Source organism: Citrus clementina, unplaced genomic scaffold (assembly GCF_000493195.1).
Source record: "Citrus clementina cultivar Clemenules unplaced genomic scaffold, Citrus_clementina_v1.0 scaffold_3, whole genome shotgun sequence".
Classification (NCBI taxonomy): Eukaryota; Viridiplantae; Streptophyta; class Magnoliopsida; order Sapindales; family Rutaceae; genus Citrus; species Citrus x clementina.
This window is the reverse complement of record NW_006262339.1, coordinates 33024124-33051794: the sequence shown is the minus strand read 5'-3', so window position 1 is coordinate 33051794 and position 27671 is coordinate 33024124. Positions and strand designations below refer to the sequence as shown.

General features: G+C 33.2%; 2 protein-coding genes and 1 pseudogene across 2 annotated transcripts; 1 reads left to right on the top strand and 2 right to left on the bottom strand.

The window, feature by feature from the left end:
* Positions 1 to 6811: 6811 nt before the first annotated feature.
* LOC112099888 lies at positions 6812 to 11220 on the bottom strand (annotated as a pseudogene).
* Positions 11221 to 14496: 3276 nt separating this feature from the next.
* On the top strand, positions 14497 to 16485 carry LOC18050019. Its single transcript, XM_024187402.1, has 6 exons — positions 14497 to 14593; positions 14686 to 14825; positions 14915 to 15185; positions 15280 to 15413; positions 15977 to 16225; positions 16312 to 16485. The coding sequence occupies exons 1-6, from the start codon at positions 14497 to 14499 to the stop codon at positions 16483 to 16485; spliced, it is 1065 nt and encodes a 354-aa protein (XP_024043170.1).
* Positions 16486 to 20156: 3671 nt separating this feature from the next.
* Positions 20157 to 21488, bottom strand: LOC18050018 (epidermis-specific secreted glycoprotein EP1). Its single transcript, XM_006442445.2, has one exon. It carries the CDS (start codon positions 21486 to 21488, stop codon positions 20157 to 20159), a length of 1332 nt encoding a protein of 443 aa, XP_006442508.1.
* Positions 21489 to 27671: the final 6183 nt, after the last annotated feature.

Here is a 27671-nt window from a genome sequence, read left to right as displayed (position 1 = left end):
CTTAATCTAGCACCTCTGAATTCATTTTTTAGCTCTATTTTCTGTAATTCCTTCTTTATCTTGTATTTTATATGTATTTTAATAAATTTTCATTTTACCCATAATTCAATTATAAGTAGCTAATTTTCTTTCAAGCTTGGGTTGAAGGTGAAGTTTCAACATGTTCCATTGGCTTATTTTGGTAAATTTACTTTCTCATCCCCTCTTATTTATGTGATGTTTTGACTTTTCGTTGACAGATAGTAATAATCTTGTCTAGATATTGCACTTGTATAACCGTCTCTCTAGTGCAAGGTTGTTACTATTTGGCACGATAAGCACTTAGCACCATATTTATTTGAGTTAGATTCATGAGGAGTGGAAACCCCCCTCATGATTTAATTGATATTAATAAGGATTATTAAGCTCATGGTGCATATTGAGTGCAGATCTAGAGATCAAAGCGCTGCATTTTAATAGCTTTCATTTTAATTTATTCCCGCCATTCTAATTTAAATTTTAGGATAGTCTAAATGACTTCCACCATAAATTCAACCACCCACTTAGAAAATTAATTCTACATGCAATTAAAATTCACCTCCTTGTGGGATCGACACTCGTCACCGTTGATCTATTTTACAATAAATTTGTGTACTCGCGAGTTCAATAAAATTTGCATAACACCTATCATGTATGTCTGATTCTCCTCCCCTTGGTATCATTACAAATCAAGACAAGACAATACAAAAGGTAATTGAAAACATTTTTCCTACTACTAGGCATCGATGGTGTTTATGGCATATAATGAAGAAAGTACCTTAGAGGTTAGGTGTTTTTAAAGAACGTGAATGTATTATTTCTTCCCTGCTTTTTGTTGTTTATGATTCATTGAGTTCTCATGGGTTCGAGAAAGCTTGACATGACATTATTACAGAATATGATTTATAGGATAATGGTTGGTTAAATGGTTTATATGATGAGAAGTATCGTTATGTCTCATGCTATTTAAAAGACTGTTTTTTGGTAGGAGTGTCAATTATTCAGCGAAATGAAAGTATAAATGCATTTTTTGATGGGTTTGTTAACTCAAAAAAAAAAATCTGAAGCAGTTTGTGAAGCAATATAAAAATGTATTGAGGATGAAAGTTGAATTATAATGGCAAGCATATGCCAATTATTTCAGTAAAAGGACATCATGTGTAAAAAGATATGAGATGTATAAGCAAGTTGAAGAGGTGTACACCATTTCTAAGTTTAAAGAATTTCAACAAGAATTAACCATACTAATGTATTGTGATATATTGGATTTAGTGGGATCAATAAATAAAATAAGTGAATCATATGGGCAAGGTAGGAAAATTCTTTTTTAGGTTGTTTTCGAAGAAGCTGAGTGTGAAGTTAATTGTATATGTTCAAAGTTCCAATTTAGGGGAAATTTTTACAGGCATGCCCTTGCAGTGCTTATACGTAACTCAGTTAAATTACTTTCAGAAATATAGATTTTATCAAGGTAGATGAAAGATGTGAGGAGATGCTATAGTAAGGTGAAAGTTAGTTATGGTGTGTAGAATTTGTCCATCCAATAGGAAAGATATGAAAAAATGTGTAACGCTTTCAATGAGGTTGCAGACATAGCCTTTGATGATGAAAATAGTTACAAAATGGTATTGGATTGGATTGAGAAAGCAATGAAAGATCTATCCAAGTAAATTCATTGTGGAAGTGTGGAAAAAATTAATACTGGTGGAGCAAGTTATAGCAGCAATAAACAAATTCACAGTGAAAGTGTGGAAAGAATTGTTACTGGCAAAGTAAGTTATAGCAGCAACAGTGTTCAACTTGTACTGAATGATCCAATAGTGACACGTCGTAAAGGTTGTCCATCTTGCATAAGGAAAGAATCTTCAATTCATAAGAAATATGTTCAAAGGAACAAGGTTGCACAGAAAAATAAGGTATGATTAAATACAAATATCTCTTTTCTAATTAAGTTGGTCTTAGTTTAATTATCTTTAATAATCTTGCAGGATTTACAAGAAACTACTCCATCAGCTTATCATGTGCCTAATGAAATCTCCACACAAGAGAGTAACATGGACAAAATAAGTTTATGATTTTTTTTAAACGTTTCTTTTATTTTGAGGATATGTAACTAAGTATAATATTAAGCATATGCAGACTTTATAAGAAGGAAGTACTATTTATGAAAATCTCAATCAATACGGCACTATAGGCTACTATAATCTAAGAATTAAATTATTTAAATTTTAGTTTTAAGATTTTTATATGGATTTTACATGTATTTTATTATTTGATTAGGTACCTGTGTACCCATCCCAATTCGGTGGAAGCAATATTTATCAATTATTTCCTTATAATTGACACACAGTAAGTTATTGTTTACAAGTTGTTAATTTATACTTGTATTTTAATATTTTTGAAATATAATATAATGTTTATTTTTTTGTATTACAACAACCAATCCCACCATATAATCTGCAGTCATATTATTCTTCTCATTTGATGAACTATCAAGGATCTCAAAATAAGAATTTTCAAAAATTACTACAGCTAACGAAGATAACAATCATAATGTTTGACTTATATCTTGTTCAGTCTTTTTTCTCTATCATTTTGGCTAGATTTGACTTTAAATTTTTTAAATTCTAGTGATGGATTAATGATGGATTAATGGATTATATTGCTCATGGCCCTGATTTGTTACATATGTGATCAATTGCAAACGAAATGAGGTTTGTTAAAATCCAAAAACAAAAATCACTTGCCAAGCAGCTACTACTTTTTACCTATTCAGACTATATATATGTATGTATACGTGATGCTTTTGTTTTTCCATGAAAACAACGTTGCTCCACAATTGGTTTTTATTATAAATTAGCTGATATTGGAAATACAATTTGTTGTACTATTGAATTTATTATGGTAGTTAAATATCTATCCCCAACTGGTTGCAAAAATGCAAATCTTTGAAGCTCGGTGGTTATAAATATAGTTGCAATTTTAAATAACACACAATACAAATCACAATAGAAATAACAATAATTTATTTACATATCGCAATTCATACATAACAAGGGGTACAATCTCTTCATTTATGCAAAATATATATTGCAATCATTATTCCTAAAATACAACATACAATGGATAAAATAGGCAGAATACTACAATCATTTTTGGCTTTATCAGATTGTACAGCTTTGTCGCATGTAGGGATTTCAGTTTGCACCCTCTTTTCGCATATTTCCACGATACATTTTGTAGTTTCTACCATATTAGATATCTTTGACAATTTTTCAGACATGCCCTTATACTCATTGTACACTGTTTTGGCATCCAATAAAGATTTATAAGATTGATAAACATTACCTTTGAATCATTTACCTGTTTCTGGCATTCGGGCAAGGAATCATATATGTGTTGCTTTTGTCCTTTGACATCAACATAATAGGTTGGAGTAGGCATTTGGTTTCTACATTGAAAAGAATTTAAATCAAATAATACGTAACAACCCAAAATAGACATGTTAATTGATTTCTTTCACAATCCAGTACATCAAATTGATATTATAAGTGCAAATTGATATTTGCATTCCTAATCATAAAGTATTGCATTAGTACAAAAATGTAACAGTCCTAATCCTACAAGTGGGATAAATGCATGATTGGGAACTACGTCTTAATCCTACAAGTAGGATAAATATTAGCAATTAAGACCCTAATGTACCAAAATCGGCAACTACGACTTAATTTTGTTGCATCTATAAATCTATTTAAGGTTCAAAATTTATATCTAAGAATTTGATTAAAATCCTAGCGCTATTCCCATTCAAATAAACACAACAGTAAGCAAAAACGGTAAAAGAATATTAAATTCAATTAAGTACGAATATCAAACAAATATTAAACAAAATCAAATCTGCAAGGTTAATTTGAATTTAATATTAAACACAATTTAATTTGAGTTTTAATCAAATTTAATTAAATATGAATATTAAACAAAATCAAACAAATTAACGAACAAAAATAGTTCCTCTATAGAAGGAAAGTGAGAGTGAGAGAGTATGTACGAGTGAGAGGTGATGGCAAAAGAAAGCATGCAAAACTTGTAGATCTTTTGACTCCGTGTTGTGTCGACGGCAAAGGAAAATTTGCAAGGTTGGTTGGTGTAGTCACTGTATAGAAGAGATAAGGTTGGTTAGCCAGTTCTGTGATGGTAGAGAAGAGATAAAAAATCGTAAAATTGATTTCGTGAAAGACAATTAGAGATAAGGTTGAGAAGGTTGAGAAGAGATAAGGTTTGCTCTGATATCCTTCTCCGACTTCTCTTTTGTTTTGTTTTTTTATTAATATTTACCCTTTTTTTAAAGTAATTGTGGGCCCATGAAGAGGAAATGATAAATGAACAAAACGGCAGCAAGTGGCTGTCGTTTCTATCTTCCCTCTGTCGTCGATGTGTTCACTTATCATTTTCCTTCTTATTTTTTAACTTATATTGGCCATATTGAAAAAGAGACCTCACAATCTATGTGAAATCGATTACCATAAAGATTGTTTAATGCATATGATAGTAAAAGTAAATCTTAAATTAATTGAATAATCGGCCAATTACTATGTGCTGCAGTAACAATCAACTGTATTAGAAATTGCTTTAGAGGATTGGCTAACAAAAATTACTCATCCATTATCCATGATTTTACATTTACTCAAGCAATTAGGTTTATTTTTAATTACAATAATTGTGGCACTCCTTAGTTCTTTATGTTTAATGAAAATACATAAAATTGTTATGAGATATTTCTATAGACACTTCATTTTCTTAGAATAAAATTGGTATGAATCCCAAATGTCTAGAGTTTGATACTCCAGTTAGTCTTCAGGTCATAAGCCAGCCAACATTTCACTGTCTCCTGGTGATAAATATAGCCCATGACACTTGCAATTCCCAACACATTTCTTGCCACAACCCTCCAATGTCACAGGTCCAAAGTGGGAGAAGTTTCGCACTTTTAATTATTTATTGAAATAATAAGTGTAACTTTGTATTTAATTGCCGGATGAAAGATTTATATTATTATTTATGCTCCATCCAACTATGAAAAAAGAATGAAATAGTTAGAGTCATTGTCAATTGTGGATGTCTGCATGAATTTTCATCTGGACAAGCATTTTCACAGTCTCGCAAAATGTGTTGTGAGACCATTAAAGTGTTTATCTACACAAAAATTCATGCGGACATCCACATGAAAATTCATGCAGATATCTGCACTTGAACACACACACACACATATAGAGAGAGAGAGCAGAGAGAGAGAGAGAGTCATTCTCTAGTGCTGGCGCCCTCATTTTATTTTCATGCTAACACACTTTTAAACAGTGGGATTTAAGAGAGTTAATTTTTAACTCTCTTTAACCGCATGATTTTATAGTTCATTTAAAAAAAACTAACTCTTTTAAACCGCACGGTTTAACAATGTGTCCGCATTAAAAAAAATGGGGGCATACGCCCCTGAGAATAACTATATATATATATATATGTAGAGAGAGAGAGAGAGAGAGAGAGAGAGAGAGAGAGTTCTTATATTATATGGGCATTTTTTATTCATGTGGACACACTTTTAAGCCATTAGATTTAATAGAGTCAATTTTTACTTTTTAACCCTATTAAACGACATGGCTTTATAGTGTCTTGAAAATTAACTCTATTAAGCTGCACGGCTTAACAACATATTCGTATTAATAAAAATGAGAGCACCTACACACTCACACACACACACACACACATATATATATATAGACAAATGCACACACACACGCTTAGTTAATTATCTTTTCTCTGGTGCAGAAGTTTGCATATTCAAAAATGTGGATTCAGGGTTTTATAATATTGTAAACAGTTTTACAATGTTGTAAAAACTTGAATCTAGGTATAAAAAAAATAAAGACATCTATACTAAAAATAATTATAGCATACATGTGTGTGTGTGTGTGTGTATTATAGTGTGGAAAAGCTATTAAGCCGTGCTTGGCACAATGCAATTAAACCAAAGGGTTTAATAATTTTTCCAAATTTTAGTAAAATTTAGGATTTAGATGAGATTGGGACTATATATATCTGTTGTTTACGATAGATTAAAGGGTTGGTACACTGACTGATGTTGTCGCACAACAATTGAGGAGGTCGAACCAAAGAGATAGTGAAAAGTGAAAACTACAGAGTTATTTTGGGATTCATTTGGTTTATTCAGATTTCTTTATATTCTTAAAAATGGTGACAGAGTATACTCAGAAATAGGCTTCATTGCGGTAGAATGTGGGGCTGGGATTAAATAAGCATCTCCACTCAAAAACTCGAACAATAGCTTGGACCTCAGCCGTGGATGGGTTTCTTTTTATATTGAGAGCATCGTAGAAAGAAAGCAGAAAATTCAGAGAGTGGCAGCGTCCTTATTGTCACTGGGCTTTTCCCAAAATGTGTGTGGCAACCCGCGTGATGGCGCTAAGACCCTACTTAGCCAGCCAACTCAAAACCCAACGAAAGCGATTTTATAAGGAAACCCGTCAATACTCGCACAAAGGAGGTTATACAAGAACGTATTCTCGCCAACACAAAGAACAACCACGCACACAACAATGAACACAAGTATTGATTTTACGAAGGCATCGACCTCCAACTTTTCTAGACACGAAATGCTCAATCAAAACTCTCCTGCCCACACATACACCCCATCAATATCTATATACATGGGTTTGCAAGTGACACCCACACGCCACCTCAAATACCTCCCCAAGATTTCAGCCTCCACTAAGCGTGATCAAGGAAGTTCATCACCACTCCCATAAGGAATAAGGCAACCGCTGCCCATGTCTAGAGATAGGGAAGTTGTGGGGCGTAACCGCCGCTTTCCACTCTCCCAAGTGTAACCGTTGCTACCCATTCTCCATGTTCCCCCACTCATGCTTGATTTTCGCCCATCTCTTGGAGAATTTCGGCCAACCATGCTCCACGTCCTGCAGCCACTTCCCGCTCACAGTCCGCGCACAATGCCTCTCATTTTGGCATGATCCAACCCCCACGTGCATGTCTCACCTCGCTGCATGATGGCGTGCACTCTGGCCCGCCACTAAGCCACATCTCGCAACTGACTTGCGCGCTGCTGAGCACCACGCTCATGCTTGCTCGCTCGCGCGCCCATGCCACGTCCGTTTGCGTGTTGCTATGCCTCACGTCGGCACGCCCATTGGCCTCATGCCCGCGCGCCCACAGTGCCACCGTCTTGCAAGTTGTTGCGTACGCCACCCACACATGCTCTTGTGCTCGCTACCCAGCATTGCTTGCGCCCACGCCGCAGCGTGCACCCTACTGTCGCGCCCTAGTCCTGCCTTATTTCCGTGCTCACTACAAGCACGCCCACTTACTGCCATGGCTCGGTACAAGGTCCCCAAGCCAAGCTACAGAAATTGGGCCCACAAAGGCTCAATTGCCCATTCACAGTGTCATCTCAATTGCAATTGGGCTATGACACTTATGCAAGCCGAGCTACGGCATAAGTGTCATCTCACAGTGGTGACACTTATCCACAAAGGCTCCGCCCATTCATCATTTATTTTTGAGTTTTTAAAGATTTTAAGCCACGCGTCATTTAATTATAACGTACAATTTTAATTTAATTATCTTAAATTTTTTATTTATTGAATTATCCACTTAAATTTTACTTAACAAAAATTCAGATAATGAGAAAATCATAATTGTTCTTATGGTTTGGTAAAACGAACTTTGAAACCAAAAGTTTTGAAAATACCAAACTTTAAGTTCTAACTGATACCATTTCGTTCATTGACCAGGTTTGACCGTAGAGGGATTTGATAATGCAGTGAACAAATGTACAAAGTGACTATTATGCCAGCGAGTTTTTCTTTTCTTTTCTTTTTTTATTTAAACTTATATTGGACTTATAGGATAAGAGACTTCACAAGTCACAATTCTAGATGTGAAAAATAGGATAAGAAACTTCACAAGTCACAATTCTAGATGTGAAAAAAATTATCAGAAAGATTAATGAATAATGACTGAGAGTCCACTTCAACCTCATCTCAATTTAACGTAAGAGTAAATAAAAGTTAAAATAATAATAAAATTATCTCAATTTTGAATTCATAGCAAATTTATCCAAAAAATTTGACTTGGTGGGAATGAGATGGGGTTCATTGGTGGAATGCATATCATTTTTCAAGATTCATTGGGCGGATAATATTAAAAATTAAACTCAAATTAATTGAATTGTCCTTAGTTAATTACTGGACCGAGCCTTAATTATTACATGGAGCCTGATCGGAGTAACAATCAATTGTATTAGAAATTGTTTTAGGGATTGGCTAACAAAATTGACCCATCCATCGTCCATGATTTCACATTTCTGTAAGCAATTAGGATTATTTTTAATCAAAACTTTGGGGCACTCGTTAGATCTTTGTATTTTAAGGCAAAAAAAAAAAAAAAGGACATGAGATATTTCAAAATATTAAGGCCTTTTCTTTTTGTATTTAGACATCAAAATTCTTTCAATTTTTTTTTTCTAATTAGACTAAGAACAATTCAATCTCCTCCCTGTTCCATGTGAGTGGGGTTTGAATTTCAAACCTTTCTTTTCAATGCAAGACTTTTTACCATTTCTATTTGATGACATCCGAATCTGCTTTTTTTCTTTCGGCTGAAATACCCTTATAGTGTTAATAGTCAAATTCAGTGAATAGGGATGGCAATTTCCGGGTCCGGGTCCGGGTTTGGTCTTTCCGGTTCCGGACCCGGACACCAAAAAAGTCATACCGGACCCGGATTTGAACCCGCCTTTCATGAGTACGGGTCCGGTCCGGGTTAAACCCGGAAAATCCGGGTTTCCGGATTGCGGGTTTTTAAACCCGGATCACATACAAATAAAAAGAAAAACGAAAAGAATACAAACCCAGTTCTACAGAAATCAAATACAACCCAAATTCCTAAATATCAAATCCAAATTGTAAAATTTTCAATGTTTTCAAAGCCATAAACCATTCAATGCAAATCTATAACTCACGATTCACAAAATACAAAATCCATGTCTACAGACTACAATTCAAACTCACGATTCACGGCTTCAGTTCATGAACTTCAAGGATCGGCGTCCGGCGAAGCAACAAACGTCGGCTATTGATGATGATGATGCGGACGATGACGATGATGACGACCACAACGTCACAGCCGCGATTACGATTGGCAAAGGTAGACAAACGGCGGCCAAATGGAGGTTGATGGTGCTGGTGAACATGAACACAACGAAGATATGACGAGTGACGATGATGATTTGATGAAGAGAAGAGCATGATTTGTGAAGAGAAGAGAAGAGTTGAAGGAGGAAAAGAATGAGAAGAGAAGAGAAGAATGAAGGTGGCGGCTAGGTTGTGAAAGTGTGAAATTAGGGCATCTCTCTTTTTTTTTTTTTCTTTTTATATTAAAAAAATAATTTTAAATTAAAGATATCCGGGTCCGGGTTTCGGATATACGGATTCATCCGAACCCGGAACCGGACCCGGATACATCCGGGTCAATAAAATTTAATCCGGATACCGGATTTATTTTAATCCGGTACGGGTTGAACCCGGACCGGATTATCCGGGTTCATCCGGGTCCGGTCCGGGTCCGGGTTAAATTGCCATCCCTATCAGTGAAGGATTTAATTGACAAAAACTACTGTCATGGACTACTCAAATGATATATTATTGAAACATGGGGTTTTTTTCCATTTATTTTCAGCAAAAAAGGATTCAACTTATAGATATCATTTATTTAATAGAAAAAGAGTGACGATATGTTGACGAACTATTGTAAAAATTCTGCTTGTACACATTGACATGACAATGTTACAGATTGCTATATCTATCACAGTTTTAAGGAAACAACATAAAATCACCGAGGCCAGCTGCAATAAATTTAAAAAAAAAAATCTCTGTACTTCATGACGATAGCTTGCTGGTTGGGAACCTTTATATATCCAACATGTGTAGAGTTTGGGGATTTAGAGAGAGTCTTCAAGTCATAAGCAATCCAACATTTAGAAGTCTCCTGGTGGTAAAAGTACCCCGAGCACTTGCAATCCGAAGTACATTTCCTGCCACAATCTTCAACTTTAATGGCTGTTCCACTTGTATACTTGCTCATATAATGATTAACCCCTTAAACTTTATAATAATGAAAATTATTTGGTCTACAAGAAGTCACTTTCTTGCCCCACACTCCTTGCTCCACCCGAGCAAGCCCTTTTCTGTGGGGCAAGCAACGCATTGATTGTCATCACACACCCCCAATTTGCTACATCTCTCCGGCAGCTGGTACTCGCTTTCCAAAACTGAAATCTCTGACAAAGAAAGTGAACGTTACCTGCGTTGGCTGCGAATCGACCTTATCGTAGTGAGTGTAGATCTTGAGATTTCCATGCATGCCTAGCCGCAAAAAAGATGATCTGATGTTGTATTTTGGCCTAGCCAAAATGTCACTGCCACTGTCGGAAATGTCTAGCGTTAGTTTAAAAGCAAAAGCTTCATCGGTTTCAGGGCGGGAATTGAATGTCAGATTCTGTACAGAGGGGTCGTAAAGAACAGGCTGGGGAGAGTTGCTGCCTTTGTAGTACAGCGTAAATCTCTTAGGCTCCATCACGAAGCTGACGTTTTCTTTAACGGAGAGTAGAGATTGGCCTACCAAGAGAGTATCAGTTGGACAATCAAAACTCTGCCAAATAAAATTACCCTTTGAGTCATGAAGCACCATGTTTCCATTTGGAAGCAGCTTGAACCCTACAACACCTTTGTTGGCAGTGTTGGACTGGCAAACGACAGTGCCGTCCGCTTCAGCCAAGACAAGATTTCCATCGCTGCCCAAGGAAAAGGTGGGTTTTCCACAAACCTGTTTGCCTGTTTTTGCTTCCCAGACCCAACGGTAATTTGGCACGAATCATTGAAGGCCCGAGCGGAAAGCGAGGGTGTAAGCATTTGGTATTGCGTTGTAAAAGCCAACCTGGAATGGAGCATTAAGATGCCCAACATTCTGTAATTTGCGTCGTATTCATTAATGTATGGACCAAATTCTCCTTCGTTCACAAACTTAAATGTTTTATTGGCAGGAACTTGGACATTAGCTATGAAGAAAAAGAGTGAATAAGAAGAAGATTAATATTGCTGAGGAAGATGACATATTGTTTGCTTACTGGTGATGCGAATATCGAGTTGAGGCTGCAGGAATTTTTTGGGTATTCCATAATACTAATATCCTACATTAAAGAGCAATCACTTTTATATTTAATTTGAAATTAGTAATGTATTTGATTTAATCGCAAATTAAAGTTGAATAAATCAATTTAAATATGATTTGGATTATATTAGTAAAAATAAATTATGAGACATATGAATGGCTAATTCAAAATAAATAAAAAAAGTGGGTGACTAATTTAAATTGAATTACGAAAGGATTATAGAGAGTTTCTCTATATAAAGTACACATAAAAAGCCTTCAAGGGACAACAACCTCTATGACCTCTCTTTCTATCTCGTGTTTCCTTCATAATTTTTCTTTTGTTATTTTACACTACTGGTTGGAGTGCAACCTCACAATAATAATGTCATTGAATTCTAGAGATCAATCCGCATTATTTGTGTCCCTATTGCATCAAAAAATCTTTCTAAAAGAATGGAAATTGGTTTTAAGGACAGTGCATTCCGCATGCCTCAACAAATTTGTGAATAATATCACATGAACATCACCCATAAATGGTGACATAAACAGTAATTGTAAAGAGTGACATGAACAAAATTTGTAAACAGTAAAGCGAACAATATCCGTAATTATTATTCATGGAGTTCTATTGTTCATGTTAGAATTGTTGATTTGGCTGGTTTTAGAATTCGCAGAAGAAACATTGACTCATTTTTCCAAGAAAGGCTGGATGTTTTTTGTCATGGCTAAAGGGGCCAAGTTCAATGGGCATGATGATTGGATCAATGGGAAAAAGAAGTGCCACGCAAGTCTCCATTAATCTCATTCATTTTCGGCGGCTTTGAGCTAGCAATAAATGTTAACATTAAATGAGACAAACAATTGGTCGGTTAATTGGGGGCTGATATTTGAATACCAGGAAGACACCATCAAGACAGAAAATGAAGTAATTATTCAGGTTACAATATTACTGTAGCACACAAAATGACAATACTATTTATGCTGCAATGATATCACTTCTGGCTTGATTGCGTCTTCTTGGTGTTCGAATATCATTTTTCATGCTAAATTGTCCATGTAGGGAAATATATATATAAATGAAGGATGAAGTGAGACAAAGTGGATTTTTAAAAAGTTTTGCAAACCTCTATTCTTGAACTATTAATGATAAAGGTTCCTGATTAAGTAAATTTGCCTGGATGAGAATCCTGATTCAAAGATGAAAAATGCTATTTGTGCATGACATGTACACACAAAATTGTAAATGAAAAATAGAGTGAGGACGCTTGTATATAAAGACAAAATTAATAAAGAGAGAATGAGTTTGTTTTGCAGTGAAACATTACTTGTTTTTAGTGGTCTTATGCAATTTTGTGTAATATCTTGTGCAAATAGCATTACTTTTAAAAAATACTTCAGAGCCTAATTGAGTGATTTTGATTGCACAAGGACCCTAAATAAGTGAGGATACTATTTAACAGAGAAATTTATATGGAGTTGTCTCACTACCTCAGCTCACTACCTCAGCTCACCACCTCAGCGTTGAGGTGCTGAGATGATCTAATGCTGCCATATTATATGAGTGTAATTTTAAGATTCACTTAATTTTTTTGAGTAAATAAGGACTTGTTTGGTATCCTTTTCAAACCTTTATTTTCATTTTTGTTTTATAAATACAGTTGAAAAACACATTTGGTGGGCTCAACTCAAAAATAAATTATAAAATAAAGAATTCGGATTCACTTACCTTGTTGTAAAATTGAAAACGTGTTGAAGGTGTTTTCAAATGAATTTACGGTTTAGACTAAAGAACAAACTCTAGAACAAATCTCAAACATCTCTTTGCCTCGTTTCTCTTTATCAACAGCTCCCAAAGTCCTCGATCTCAACTCTCCCCTCTCGTTGTCACTTTCTTTTTCCTTTTTCTCCATATCTACAGCACATATCTCTCTTTCTAACTCGGTCTGCCATCACTGATCTGTCTTTTTCACTTCTTCCTCTTTCTCTAGATCTACAACACATATCTCTCTCTCTAACTCGATCTGCCATCACCGATATGTCTCTCTCTGTACCCAAAATTAGTCGTTGCTCCGTGTCCGTTGCTACTGTTGCAGTTGCTTTCTTCACTTGGTCTTTGCTCCAGCTACGCGCGCTTGCTGCAATCTGCTACATTGTCTGCTGAAATCTACTCGCTTGCTGTAACCACTCACTTAGCGCCATCTTTGCTCCATCTCTTATTAGTATATTTCTTTATTTTTTCTATTTGGGTGAATTTTAAGTGTGATTTTTTTTTTGTTTAGCTTGGACCCATATCATGTTCAATTGGGCAAATTGGATGTTGGTATGTTCAATTAGTTTTTTAGGCAAATTAATTGGGCAATTTTAAGTGTGTCCGTTGCTTGATCTGTGTTCGTTCCAAGTGACATATTTTCTAATATGTTTGGGAGTGCTTTTTGGCATGGTCAAAAGCGCTTTTTTGATAAGCACTTGATGAGTGTTTTCTTAGGGAAGCAGTTTTAAGTGATTTTGTAGATAGTGTTTTTACATAAAACATTTCCAAGCAAAACTTTAGCTCGTTCTAGAAAATGTTTTCTTGATTATCTTATTTTCCAGTTAATGCTCTGGTTTTAAGTGAAGATTTTAAAGATGAAGAGCGTAATAATGTTCTTGTTTTTGGATGTATAACGCCAGAATGGGGGAGCAGTGCTCATAGATCATTATCAAGATTCCCTTTTCAATCAGTCGTTAATTAATTACAAGCAATTATTTTGATTTTTTTTATTCATTTTATGAAGTTTTGATTTATTAGAATTTAGGTTGGGGCTTGTAATAAGGTTTCTTCAATTTTCCATTTTTCTTCATTAATAAAGTGGTGGGATTGCTGAGCATACTGACATTGATGTTTAGAGTTTGAGCAAAAGTTGGAAAGAATTGTGTAGGTCAATGTCTTAAAATGGAATTTCTTGATTAAGAAAAAGGTAATATGCAATGTTAAAATTAAAATTTACAGGCCTGTTTCATTTTCACCTTATGATAATAGCTAATCACATGCACATGTTTGGACTGTCAAATTTGGAATAACATTGCACATTTGAAAGTTGTCTTTTTCTACACAAACATGCTGACATGCACATACACACCATGATCTTTCTAGTAACATTCAGTTTTTAATCTATGACATGTTGCTGAAATTACTTTCATATTATGTTGAATTTGATTAATATTTGATATGTGTTATTTTTTTTAATTTTTCAAGATATGGATCCACATGATGTTGATGTTGAGGATAAAGCTTATTGGTCTAGCCGGACCGAAAAGGCTTTTATTCGTATAGTGCATGACCATGTTAAAAAGGGTTATTTACAAACATCAACCTTTACTAAGAAAATTTAGACCACTATAAGTGATGAGTTATTTGAACAATCTAAAAAAAAAAATTCAATGTAGGGCAACTTAAGTCCAAGTTTAATAGGTTGCGCAAAAAACATCGAGAGTTTTCTGACTTAATAGCTCATACTGGGTTTGGTTGGGATCCTATTTCAAATACGGTCACAGTATCAGAAGCTGTTTTGGCTGAATATATTAAGGTAAAACTATATTCACAATATATTAAATAGTTTCGTATAAAATTAAAGTATTATTTTTTGGTTTTATACACTTATTTTGTTTTCCACAGAGAGTGTCTGGAGTGAAGTCATATCGTAAAAAAGGATTAGAGCACTACCAAACCTTAGGGGAGATATTCAATACCACCACAGCTTCTGGCCATTTACGTTTTTCCTTTAGCCAAGTTCCATTGTCCTCGGATGAGGATCGTGAATTGGAAGAGAATTTTCTTGGTCATGGAGTTCATGTTGATATTGAGGATGATGATTCAATGGAACCTCTTTCCGAGATTAGGACAGAAAAAATACCTCGTCAACCAATTGCAACTTCAACTGAGTTTGGTAAAAAAAAATAAGAGTGAGTTTGACAGTTACTTTAAAATGGCTAGTTCAGTGATGAATGCTAGAATGGAGATGATTAAGTGCAAAAATGCAGAGCCAACTTCTCAATGTGTTGAAAAGTTGTCTATTGAAGAGTATATTGAAGCTGTGGAGAAATTGGGAGACATTGATGGAGATACATACAACAAATTGATGGATAAGCTAGTGCCCAGTATTGAGTGGAGGAAAGTATTTCTGAGCATGCCTGAGCATAGGAAAAAATATTGGTTAACTAGTTTATAGTTTGTTCTTTAAGATGTAATGTGTTTAACTTTGATGTTATTTGGATGTTATTGGTTGTGAACTGTGTGCTTGTTTATTTTATAATTGAACTTGTAATACTTTTATTTGTCGAACTTTATGTTATTTTCATGAGTTGAAATGTGTTTGTTGAACTTTATTTTATTTTATTTTTGTGAGTTGAACTTTTTATTTTTTTAGATCAATTATCATATACTTGAAATATAATCTATGATTTTTTTTAATTAGATAAAAAAATGAACAACAACAACAATGAAGATGATGATATTGAGAGCTTAACAGATATTGAAGAGGTTTTAGAGGTAGCCATTGCTATAAAAGTTAATGAGAAACAACAGCGTGCTATTAGAAGGCAATGTTATACAGGACAATTGTCTGGCATTGAATTTGTTCAAGAGTTGTTAAATGGTCATTCGGACAGGATGTATAACATGTTTTGAATGGATAAAGAAGTTTATATTCGATTATGTTATACACTTGAACATTTACAGTTATTAGAGAATGATAGACATGTTTGTATCAAGAAGGCTGTAGCAATGTGTTTGTATATATTCTCCCATGGTGCTGTTGTGCGGGTTGTATCTGAGTGTTTTCAACGTTTAGTGAAAACTGTGTTTACACGCTTTAAGCTTGTGTTAAAAGCATTTTGTCACTTGGCAAATCACATTATAAAACCAAAATCTCAAGGGGAAACGCCATCAGAGATTAGAAACAATCCAATTTTTTTTCCATATTTTGAGGTAAGAAATTCAATACACGTTACTTGTATGTTTATGTGACATTAACATTTGGTTAATAAATTATTAATTTTTACATATTTTCACAGAAGCGTATTAGTGCAATTGATGGAACCCACATTGCTGCATGGTCACCAGCACAGAAACAGATATCATATCGAGATAGAAAGACTCAGGTGACTCAAAATATCATGTGTGAATATTCTTTTGACATAATGTTTACATTTGTATATACGGATTGGGAAGGTACTGTCAATGACTAAATAGACCAGAATCTGGGTTTCCACTTTCGGAAGAAGGTAAGAATATTGATATATATATGTGTGTGTGTGTGTGTGTGTGTGTGTTAATATCTTTGGCTTTTATTTTTTTAATTAAGTTATGTTTTATTGTTTCTATATTTTAAGATATTACTACGTTGTGGATTTTGGATACATAAATATGAAGGGATTTTTGACACCATATAGAGGTGAGAGATATCATTTACGTGATTATAGAGGACCAGGTCGAGCACCTAGAGGTCCCCAAGAATTGTTTAATTATATACATTCATCATTGCGTAATGTAATTGAGTGATGCTTTGGTGTTTTAAAAGCGCGATTTTCAATTTTAAGGGACATGCATAATTATAGTTTACATAAGTAATGTCTAATTCCAATTGCATGTCACGCTTTACATAATTTTATTCGACGAGAAAATGCAAGTGATAGGTTATTTAGGGACTTTAATGTGCAAGAGTTGGTTACCAACGAAGAAGGAGACACTAGTAGGCCACTTACGAATATTGATTTATCTCCAGCAAGTGTCGCAGAGATGAATGCCACAAGAGATGGAATTGCAGCTTTTATGTGGCATGATTACATACGTAATGCATAATATCTATCATGTAATTTTTTTTTTTATAACTATTTTGTTTAAATCATGTGTTGTAATATATATCTTAATTATATGGTGTAAAAACAATGACAATGTCAAACTTTTTTTTAATTAATGTTAATTCTTAAACTTTATCATCATGTAATTTTTTTATAATAAATTTGTTTAAATTATTTTGTTGTATTTGTGTATGTATTAGCTAAATAATTATTTTATGACCATAAATATAATGTAAATGATTAGTAAAAATTGTTTTTGAAAAAAGCATTACCAAACGCATATTCTCAGTTTTTATTATTTTCAATTGTGTCTACTGTTGAGTGTTAGAAAATGCATATTTATAAAGGAGAAAACCGTCATTTTACATTTCAAGTCTTACTAACAACCCTTACTTTTATGTATTTAACCTTCTTGTGATTTAATTACATGTGTTTTATTTTAATTAAGTATTTTATGTATTTTAGGGGCATTATAGTCATTTTACAATAAAGGAGAGATCAGACGGCAAAACGGACATCACTTTTGAACTCAGGACGATCGAAAACCTTAGGAGGAGCATAAAAGGAAAAATGGCACTATTCATATGTACGGTACTATTCACGTGTACGGTACTAACAACGTTACTGTTCACAACACTGTTCACATAGACGGATCGATGACGTGGCATTGACCGATGATGTGGCATTGACTGATGAGGTGTCACGATCCTATTGGGCTAAAATTCTTATGTACTGTTGATGGTGACGTGGCAGCATATCAGTGGATGAAAAATCTCGCGTACGGTACATGCATCACACAGGATTATTTTCAACCAAACTGCGTTACTGTTCATCCGAGTCAAACCGTGTTACTGTTCATCCACGTGGTCAAATCGTGGACTGTTGACTGATGACGTGGCGCAATCCTGAGCGTCCAAACTGTTTTTAATCCGATGGCCATGATTTACTCCATCTATAAAAAGGGGTCCTCCCCCCCCCCTAATTTGATATCTTTAAATCCATTTTTGGACTCTGTTTTCTGTAATTCCCTCTCCATCTTGTATTTTCTTCGTATTTTAATAAATTCTCATTTTGCCCCTAGTTCAATTATGAGTGGCTAATTTTCTTTCAAGCTTGGGTTGAAGGTGAAGTCTCAACATGTGTCATGGGCTTAATTTGGTAAATTTATTTTCTCTTCCCCTCTAATTTTTTGTGGATGTTTTGACTTCTCGTCGACAAATAATAATAGTCTTGTCTAGATACCGCCTTGGTTACACCGGCTCTCTAGTATAAGGTTATTATTATTTGGCACGATAAGCCCTTAGCACCATATTGATTAGAGCGTGGTTCATGAGGTGTGGATTCTCCCCTCATGATGTAATTGGCATTAATACGGATTATTTAGCCCATGATGCATGTTGATACGGATCCAGATACCCAAGTACGTCAATTTAATAGATTTTCTCTTCAATTTATTCTCTCCATTGCAATTCCAATTTTAGAATTTATTCTCGCCATTTTAATTTAAGTCTTAGCATATTCCAAATCATTTCCACCATAAATCCAACAACCCATTTACAAAATTAATTCTATACACATAATTAAAATCCACCTCCTCGTGCGATCGACACTCGTCACCATTAGTCTATACTACAATAGATTCGTACGCTTGCGAGTACATTAAAATTTGCACAACATCTACCAAACGCATATTACTGTTTTTAATTTTAAAATATAGGATACAGAAAATGATATCAGACACATATTTAAATTCAAAATACAATAAATGCAAAATACTATTTTCATTTTTATTTTTATTTTCAAAAAATATAAATTCAAAAACAATACCCAACAGGTCCTAATTCTCATTAAATTAGGAAAAAAACTCAAAAGATAATGACTCTGGAAAAGTTTCTAGCAATACAAAAGTTGTACATTTACGAAGAGCACTATTAGACCATCAACTACCTCAAAATGAAAGGACGGCCCATGTGTTTTTTCTCCAACTGTTTGAGGACCTTCACTGAATGTAGCTCTTTATAAAGCGAGGCCCTAACAGAGCGAAGGCCCAACGCATTTGACCGCTGATTTAGCTTGTTTCTGCTCGAAATCGATGGCTGAAAGTGCGCCACGTCATCAGAACGTGCACTGTTGGTTTCAATTAAATTTGAAGGTCCAAATTGTGCTCTTTCCTCGGCTACTTAAAGGCACAAGTTGTTTGCCCTTGTTCTTCAGCCTTTCGGGAAGCCATTTGAAATAAAATTAAATTAAAGGGGGTGAGCGAGTGAGAATTCAAAAGTCGCTGATTCCATTGTGCATAAATTGAAGAAAGCAAATTTGAAAGTTGGGAGCTGCTTGCTTGAAGCTTTTCTACATTCTCAGCCATAATTGACGGCGAGAAATTAAAGTTATGCTTAGATTTAGTTAGAAAAATGTAGAGATCGAAAACCTTGATTTCCATCTCTTCTATTTAAAGTTGTGAGGATTAATAGCTTAAGATTTAGATGCGAGGTAATTAAAAACGAGATGATTTGTAAGTGTTCTTCATTAATTCTTTTTATTTCACATTTACTTTTATGCGGACCTTTTTTGTCTATATGTAGACTCGATAACATGTCGATATCTATATTCTTGATCATAATGATGAAACGTTTATTATAAAAATTGTGCATCTTATTGTTGCTCATTTAATTTAAATTTTTATAATTTATATCCATTAATTGTGCGGGATTTTTAGGACAATATTTGAACACTTTTCACATGGTCCTCATAGGTGATATTTACTTGATCAATGGATTTGTCGCTTTTTTTTTTTTTTTATAAGCGAAAAAGAGAAATACGATCATAATTATTCAAGCTAAAAAGAAATTACAAAGCACGGAAATGCAAGCTAACCCAAAAAAAAGAAAAAAAAAACTCACTAAAAGGATACAAAGAAGATCCTTGAAAAGAAAGATTTAAAACACTTGAAGCAACATCTCACTAACTAAAATCATCCTCCGCCAATTTAAAACAAACACATTTTTTTTTGGAAAAAAAAAAAAAAGAACAGAAAACGTTCTGCAGCTTACACTTGAACTTCAAAGTAAGTTGACGAGGTTCGTAATTGTTTGATTGTTGGGAACCTTTATGAATCCAACGTGTGTAGAGTTGGGGAATTTAGTCAGAGTCTTCAAGTCATAAGCGATCCAACATTTCGAAGTCTCCTGGTGGTAAAAATATCCCAAACACTTGCAATCCGAAGTACATTTCTTGCCACAATCTTCCACTTTTGTTGTTGCTCCCCTTGTGTACTTGCTCATAAAATGATTAACTCCTTCAACCTTGTAATAATGAAAATCACTTGCCTTACAAGAAGTAACTTTCTTCGCCTCACACTCTTTAGTCCAGCCAAGCAGACCCTTTCCCATAGGGCAAGCAACACATTGATTGTCATCACACAGCCCAAATTTGCCACATCTCTCCGGCAGCTGACACTCAGAAATTTCCCAATCTGAATCCCTGTCGAAAAGTGTGAATGTCTTCTCCGTTGGACCCCAATCAACCCTTTCGTCGTAAGTGTAGATCCTGAGATTTCCATCCATTTCTAGCCGCAGCAACGATATTGTGCTGTTGTATCTTGGTCTAGCCAGCCGGACACCAGCGACTGAAGAATCCAGGGACAGATGATAAGCAAAAGCTTCTTCAGTTTCTGGTTCGGACGTGAATGTTATATTCTCTAAAGAGCCTTCTCGGACAGTAAACCATTCAGATGAAGTGAAGTAGAGAACAGGCCGTGGAGAGTTGCTGCTTTTGTAATACATTGCCAATCTCTTGGGTTCCATCAAAAAGCTGTAAGGGCCGTCGATGTTTTCTTTTTCCGAAGCTCGACTGACGAGCTTGGCGACCCCACCGGCACGAAGAGATTGACCCACCAAGAGAGTATCAGTTGGATAATCAAAACTCTGCCAAATAAACTTACCCTTTGAGTCATGAAGCACCATGTTGCCATTTGATAGCAACTTGAAACCGACAACACCTTTGTTGGCAGTGTTGGTTTGCCAAACGACAGTGCCATCCACTTCGGCCAAGACAAGATTTCCATCGGTTCCCAAAGAAAAGGTGGCGTTTTCGCGTACCGGTTTGCCGCGGTTGGCTTCCCAAACCCAACGGAAAAAGGGCTCCTGTCGAGTAAGACCCCAGCGGAGAGCAAGGGTGTAAGCATTGGGTGTTGTGTTATAAAAGCCAAGCTGGAATGGAGCATTGAAGATGCCCAACATTCTGTAATCTCCGCCGTATTCAACTATGAAATCCCCAAAGTCTCCTTCATTGACAAACTGAAAAGTTTCAGAAGGAGGAACTTGAGCATTAGCTATGGAGAAAACGAGTGGTAAGAAGGCGAAGAGGATGATTATTGCTGAAGAAGATGACATTTTTCTTGGCTAGGTGATGAATTTCGAGCTGAGGCAGGTCATTATTTATAATGGCTAAAGAGTGACAAGTTGCATGTTAAATTATTGGAACAGATCCTCTCCTGATCTAAGTTATACTGATTTTTTAAAGATTTTTTGTTATATATTTTTTAGTAGTAGTATATAGATAAGATTTAATTTTTTTATTTTTTTATTTATTAACAACCAATCAATAATTGAATAATTTACTCAGAAAATAATTAGATCACGAGAGAATCTTAATCCTAAATTATTGTACCACGTCTGTCAAACTAATTAAATTGCTTTGATTTGGATGAAAAAATATATAATAATTATTGTACTTACTTTCTTGGAGTAATAAATAATACGCACTAATTAATGTGCGTCATGTGCATGGGGTTAATTAATTTTATTTTTTTTAATATTAATATAATAGATTTTACACCACTGATTTTTGACTTTCTTTACCACATCCTGACTATTCTTATCGAAGTTTCAATATATATATATATATATATATTAATCGGATACCAATACTCATATCAACTATGAATATATATAGCATCCATCATCTCAACATAACAAATTATATTATATATCCTAATCAAACAACCTGTTGTATATATATTGAGTAAATAATAAATAAAAACAGCATCTTGGACGCAAACGTTATCTCATTGGTTAATGTGTTTTTCTGGCCAGAGGTGATTGTGTCCATTCTTGCACGTGCAACAGTACAAGGACGAAGTGAACAGTGAGAGCAGAGATAAGATATTAAGATTTCTTTATTTCTTTAAATAACATCTTATCAATGTTTTTATATTGAATAAATAAACAAATAAATAAAAACATTCTCTTAAGTTAAAGGTGAACATTATCTCATTGATTAAATTGTCTTTGTCTAGGCCCTTATGATTTGTCTTTCGACCTAAATAAAATAATCTAATTAGTCATTCTGACGGTGCTGGTTTTTCTTTTTTTTTTTAATACATTGGCAGTTTTATATTATTATAAAAACCTATTAAAACTTAAATTTATATTTTTTTAAAAATACGAGCACTTACCCTAAAGAAGGACCTACAGTCTAATATCCAATAGAATGAGATTTTCTTTTTTTTAATTTAGAATTGCCATAGATTGAAAGTTAGAATAGATAAGAATTAATGAACAATGAAAAAAATGGATTTGAATTTAAAAAAAAAAAAAGAAGTTTTAAGCATAACATAATTCTAATTTATGACAATGGTCTTCTACTTTTTTAAAAAAAATATATATATATATATAATGAAAACTGAAAGTTAATTAGTGTCAAACTACCAGAACGTAACGTGAGGTGAATTTTTCTAATAATGTTATATAGGAAATTATACAAGTCCTTGATCAAAGTAATTTAGGTAGCGTTTGTTTTTTATTTAAAATTTAAATAAATTTAAATTTGATTAAAATTTGAATGGCTCTGAGTATAAATTTCTAAATAATATATTTATTTTTGAATATTTGAATATAAGTAACATCTTATTTACTTTACAAATAAAAATATTTTAAAATTTTTATTTAACAATTATGTCCCTGTAAGTCAAAACTAAAAAAGGGGATTAAGTTTTCTAGTTTAGAAAATAAGTATATTTAATAGAGATATTTTTAGAATTTAATATTTACATCTCATTCATACATTTTTCTATTTAAATAAAAATCACAAAAATTTATTTTTTCTATTCAAATGTAAATATCTAAAAATCAGACATAAATTACAAACAACAAACAATCAAATTTAGAAAAAGATCTAAAATTAATAAAATTTCAAATTTCAAATGTTTAACAAACAAGCTCTTACTCAAAAGATAATTTTAGAATTAAGATGCTTAAGACTTATATTATTTACTCCGAAGCAGCACTCAACAATATGAGATATTTTTTCAATCAACATATATATATTAGTAGTAAGACTAAATATTGATTAATAGAATAAGCTTGCAAGTTTTTGTTCATAGTGCGCTATTATTTAATTTATTGAGGATGAAGAATTAAAGTTGCTAATTTCCATATTATTATTCAATTGTTGTTCATAATGATAACATGTAGCCACATGTACGTGCCAATAAATTATTATTCAATTTTAACCATGAGATACCTTGCAGTTAGGCTTTAACTGCAATTGTAAATTGCATTTTAGTACTACACATATAATTTCTAATTTATGTATTATTTACAGATATCACAAGCATTTGAATTATCATAATGACAACATGCACCGACGTATTGATACGAATAAATTGTTGTTCAACTTCAACCATGATGTACCTTAAAGTTTTTTGCTTTAATACTGCAAATTGCATTTGAATGCTACATTTTTTCAAATTCATACTGTTGACTGGTATCAAGCATAAAAATCATCATGGTAACAACATGTACCATGTGTAGAGCTAATAAAATTTAACACGACCTGATTACCTGACACGAACACGACACGAATAAATAGGTATGGGTCGTTGAATTTAACACGATTATTAAATGGGTTACCTCCGGATCAAAACGATTGTTTTCCTGTCAGCTTAGGGTTAAAATTCTTGACTCATTTACTTGATCAATGACCCAATTATATTTTCTATTTTAAAATAATTTACAGGTTTTTTTTATCAAAATTCAAATATTAAAGATGATTTTCTTTTTTTTTTATTCTTTAAAGGATGAATATAAACACAATGTTTTATTTATAAAATTTTAAATACATTTAGAGTTTCAATAGTGTAAATGTGTAAAATATTGGTAGACATGTATATTTATAATATTTATATATAATATTGTTTACACACACGCGCGCGCGCGCGCGCACACACACACACACACACACACACACACACACACACACACACACATATATATATATATATATATATATATATATATATATTGAGAAGATACATATATATAATTAAAACCTCAATTGTGTAAATGTGTAATATTTTGATAAATATGTATATTTTATAATATCGATAAATTATGTGTATATATATATACGTATGTATGACAATGTGTAAATATTTAATGTAATTTTGTTTAATATATAGATATTAAGCGGGTTATTGGCTAACTCGATTATTTTTTTGTATCGGATTTGGATTTCAATATTTTGACATGATTATTAAATGGATCGAATTTGGGTCGACTTAAATTTAACATGACATAAAATTGACACGACACAAACACGATCCCATGACTCATTTTACCAATTGTGCATGCGAATAAATTATGAGTGCTAGCGACAGTGGCCCATGTGGGCGACTGTCTCAGTCGCTAGTTTTCCTTCTCACCACATGTTCTATTATTTTGATTTTTATATAATTTTAACATAATAAAATATTGATAACTTTAATTTTTATTTTAATATTATTATCTTTATGCTGAGAGAATTTACCTTAATATCCTCATCCTCTCTCTCTCTAAATTTTTTTCTTTTTTTCTCCTGGCCACTGCAACTTCTTCTTCAATTTCTTCATTAATTTCTTTTTTGGCCCGCATAAGTGAGGATAGTGATGGATGAATTAGCAGAAAGGATTTTTCATTAGGTTCACTAGAAATTTAATTCCCGGTTGGGTCAATCACCTTCTTTTAAAAAAATTAAATTTAAAAATATATATTTTAAAAAGTAAATAAGAAAATTACCTTAATCATGTAGATATGACGGTGTACATCCCAAAAAATACCATATCAGATTTTTTTTAAAACTTTTCAAACTTTCAAAAAAATAAAAATGAAAGAAAAGAAGTTGATCAAAAAAATTAACAAGAAGCTGTAGTGGAAACTTGAGAGAGGGAGAGGATGAGGATATTAAAGTTATTTTTTTCTGTATATAAATAATAATATCAAAATTAAATTAAATGTTATCAATATTTTATTATTGATTTAAAATTATACAGCAATCAAAATAATGAAACAGGTGGAGGGCAACTGATGCTAGCACTCCTCATAAATTATTATCCAACTTTAACAGTGAAATAGCCTACAGTTTTTGGCTATATAATACTGCAAATTGCATTTTAATACAATAAATAGGTTAGGTTTTTAATGTAAAGGACTTTGGGTGGATAGAAAAGGGCATCTTGTTGGATGTGATAAATGATTATTCAACTTAAAAAATTAGATTATGTTGTGGATTAGTAAGTCTATCCTATCCCCCACTTTAATTTTCTCATTGATGCATTTACTCCAATTGTGCTCTGCATATGTTATGGTCTTCTCTATCGCACCGCTTAATAGACTAATATTTTTTCAGATGTAAACATTTCGTTATTTTAGTTCTCAAATATTTACTTTGTATACTTCCACAGAGATCCATAATAGATTAATATTTTTTTTAAAAGAAATTAAAATAAGATGTATTGATATTTACAATAATAAGTCAACTGATATTTACAATAATTAAAAAAAATTGATTTCTTTTTTTTTTAATTTCTTAAAATACAATTTATTCATATTTATTATCAAAAGTTTCCCAAATTCTCGGAACAAGAAAAATCTAATTCAAAGTTCAGATTATTTGGAAGAAAAATAATGTCCATGATTCAAACTATTTTGTTAACTTCCAAGTCAATGAAATCCTCGTACTTCTATCGTAAGATAAAAATCAAGCAAACTTTTCACTGGGCTCGAGATAATCCAAGAATGTAAATGAACATAATAAACAAATTAGAACGGAAGCTAGATATAAATTAATTATTCCTTTTTAACTTTATCTTTATCTTTACACCTATGCCATCTTGTAGTAGCATAAAATATTAAAAGCTAAGCAGCCTATATCCTTATAATGCTTATATTCACCAAAAGCTCAAGAAGGAAAAGAACCTCCACTTGATCCTTTAAGATAATACAGAGCTTGCCAATGAATCATAATTTTCAAAAGCTTTTGCAGTTCCTTTTTGAAGTCAAATTCCCAAGATTTTTTGTTGAGCCCATATTCAGAATTGATACCATGAAGATATAGATATCCAGAAAACACAAGCAAGCATTAAAATGCAGAGAAGAGCAACAATTGCTGTAGCTATACAAGCAATGTAACTCCTGCAAATTTTTTTAACCATATAAAATTTCTTATGTTAATTAACCTAGAATGTTTAATTTGAAGTGTTAACCGTTTGGAACAGAAAATATTTTTCCTATTCACTCCTATCAGTGGTGGGTGGCTGTTGTGACATAAAATTAAGCCGCTTGATTAAGCTTTTCAAAGAACATGTTAATGATAAAGTTTGTTATGTTGGATTGTTTAATCTAGCATTGTTGGATCCTTAATCCAACATTAGGTTTATATGTGAATAATTATGTATTACAGACTGTCATATAAAGTTAAACCCAATTAAAAGTAATCTATTAAGGTTTTTTTGTATTATGAACTTTAATGTATTTAAAAGGGTGTGGGCTTTTAATGTGAAGAGATCAAATAATATTTTAATTTTATGATGGGCAGAATTAAGAATATCTCATGACAATAGAAAAAAGTTGTTTATATATGTGGTCATAATCCCCAAGTACATGGATCTTTCAATTCTTTCTGACATCTCATCATCAAAGAGAGAGTGCAGAGAAACTTAAAGGATTCTCTAGGAGAACGCATAGATCTAAAAGACCAACCACACATCGCTAGAGAGTAATTCAACGTTATGAATTCAGGTACGCTTTCGTATAATTTACTATTGACTCTTAGTGATACAACATGCATGTTTCTAGGCAATTGATGGTTTGCACCAAAAGTTTTATTGTTTTAACAAATGGTATGTTGGGCATAATTTATATACATATTTTACCCTTAATTATATAATTGTTAATTATTTTTATTTGTTATTGAAGGAAATTCTTATAAAGAAGTTAATGGGTCTTACCTTTCCAAAATTATGCAGCGGAATAAACATGTGTTGGATCATGTCACTGGTCGGAAAGAAATCACGAACGAAAATCTTCCTCAAGTCACAGTATATATGCCTTTTACGGATTGTTCAAAGACCTTATTTTAATATTGATAAAGAAGAGAATAAGATGAATCTTCTCTGTATTTTGTTCACCCACAAACACACATTGCTTTTTTGAATGAATGGAAAAAATTTGTCTCTTTACAGCAACAGTTTTGGTGGCATATATCAACAACGGTTGGGAAGTTGAACACAAATAAACTTCCCTATCCCAAACGCATAT

Bases quoted from the DNA above. Each gene is read 5' to 3' on its own strand.
- LOC18050019 (XM_024187402.1), top strand. From the start codon at position 14,497: ATGGATCCACATGATGTTGATGTTGAGGATAAAGCTTATTGGTCTAGC. The intron at 15,186-15,279 runs GTAAAAAAAAAT...GCAAAAATGCAG, and splicing joins TGCAACTTCAACTGAGTTTG to AGCCAACTTCTCAATGTGTT. The intron at 16,226-16,311 runs GTAAGAAATTCA...ATATTTTCACAG, and splicing joins TTTTTTTTCCATATTTTGAG to AAGCGTATTAGTGCAATTGA.
- LOC18050018 (XM_006442445.2), bottom strand. From the start codon at position 21,488: ATGTCATCTTCTTCAGCAATAATCATCCTCTTCGCCTTCTTACCACTC.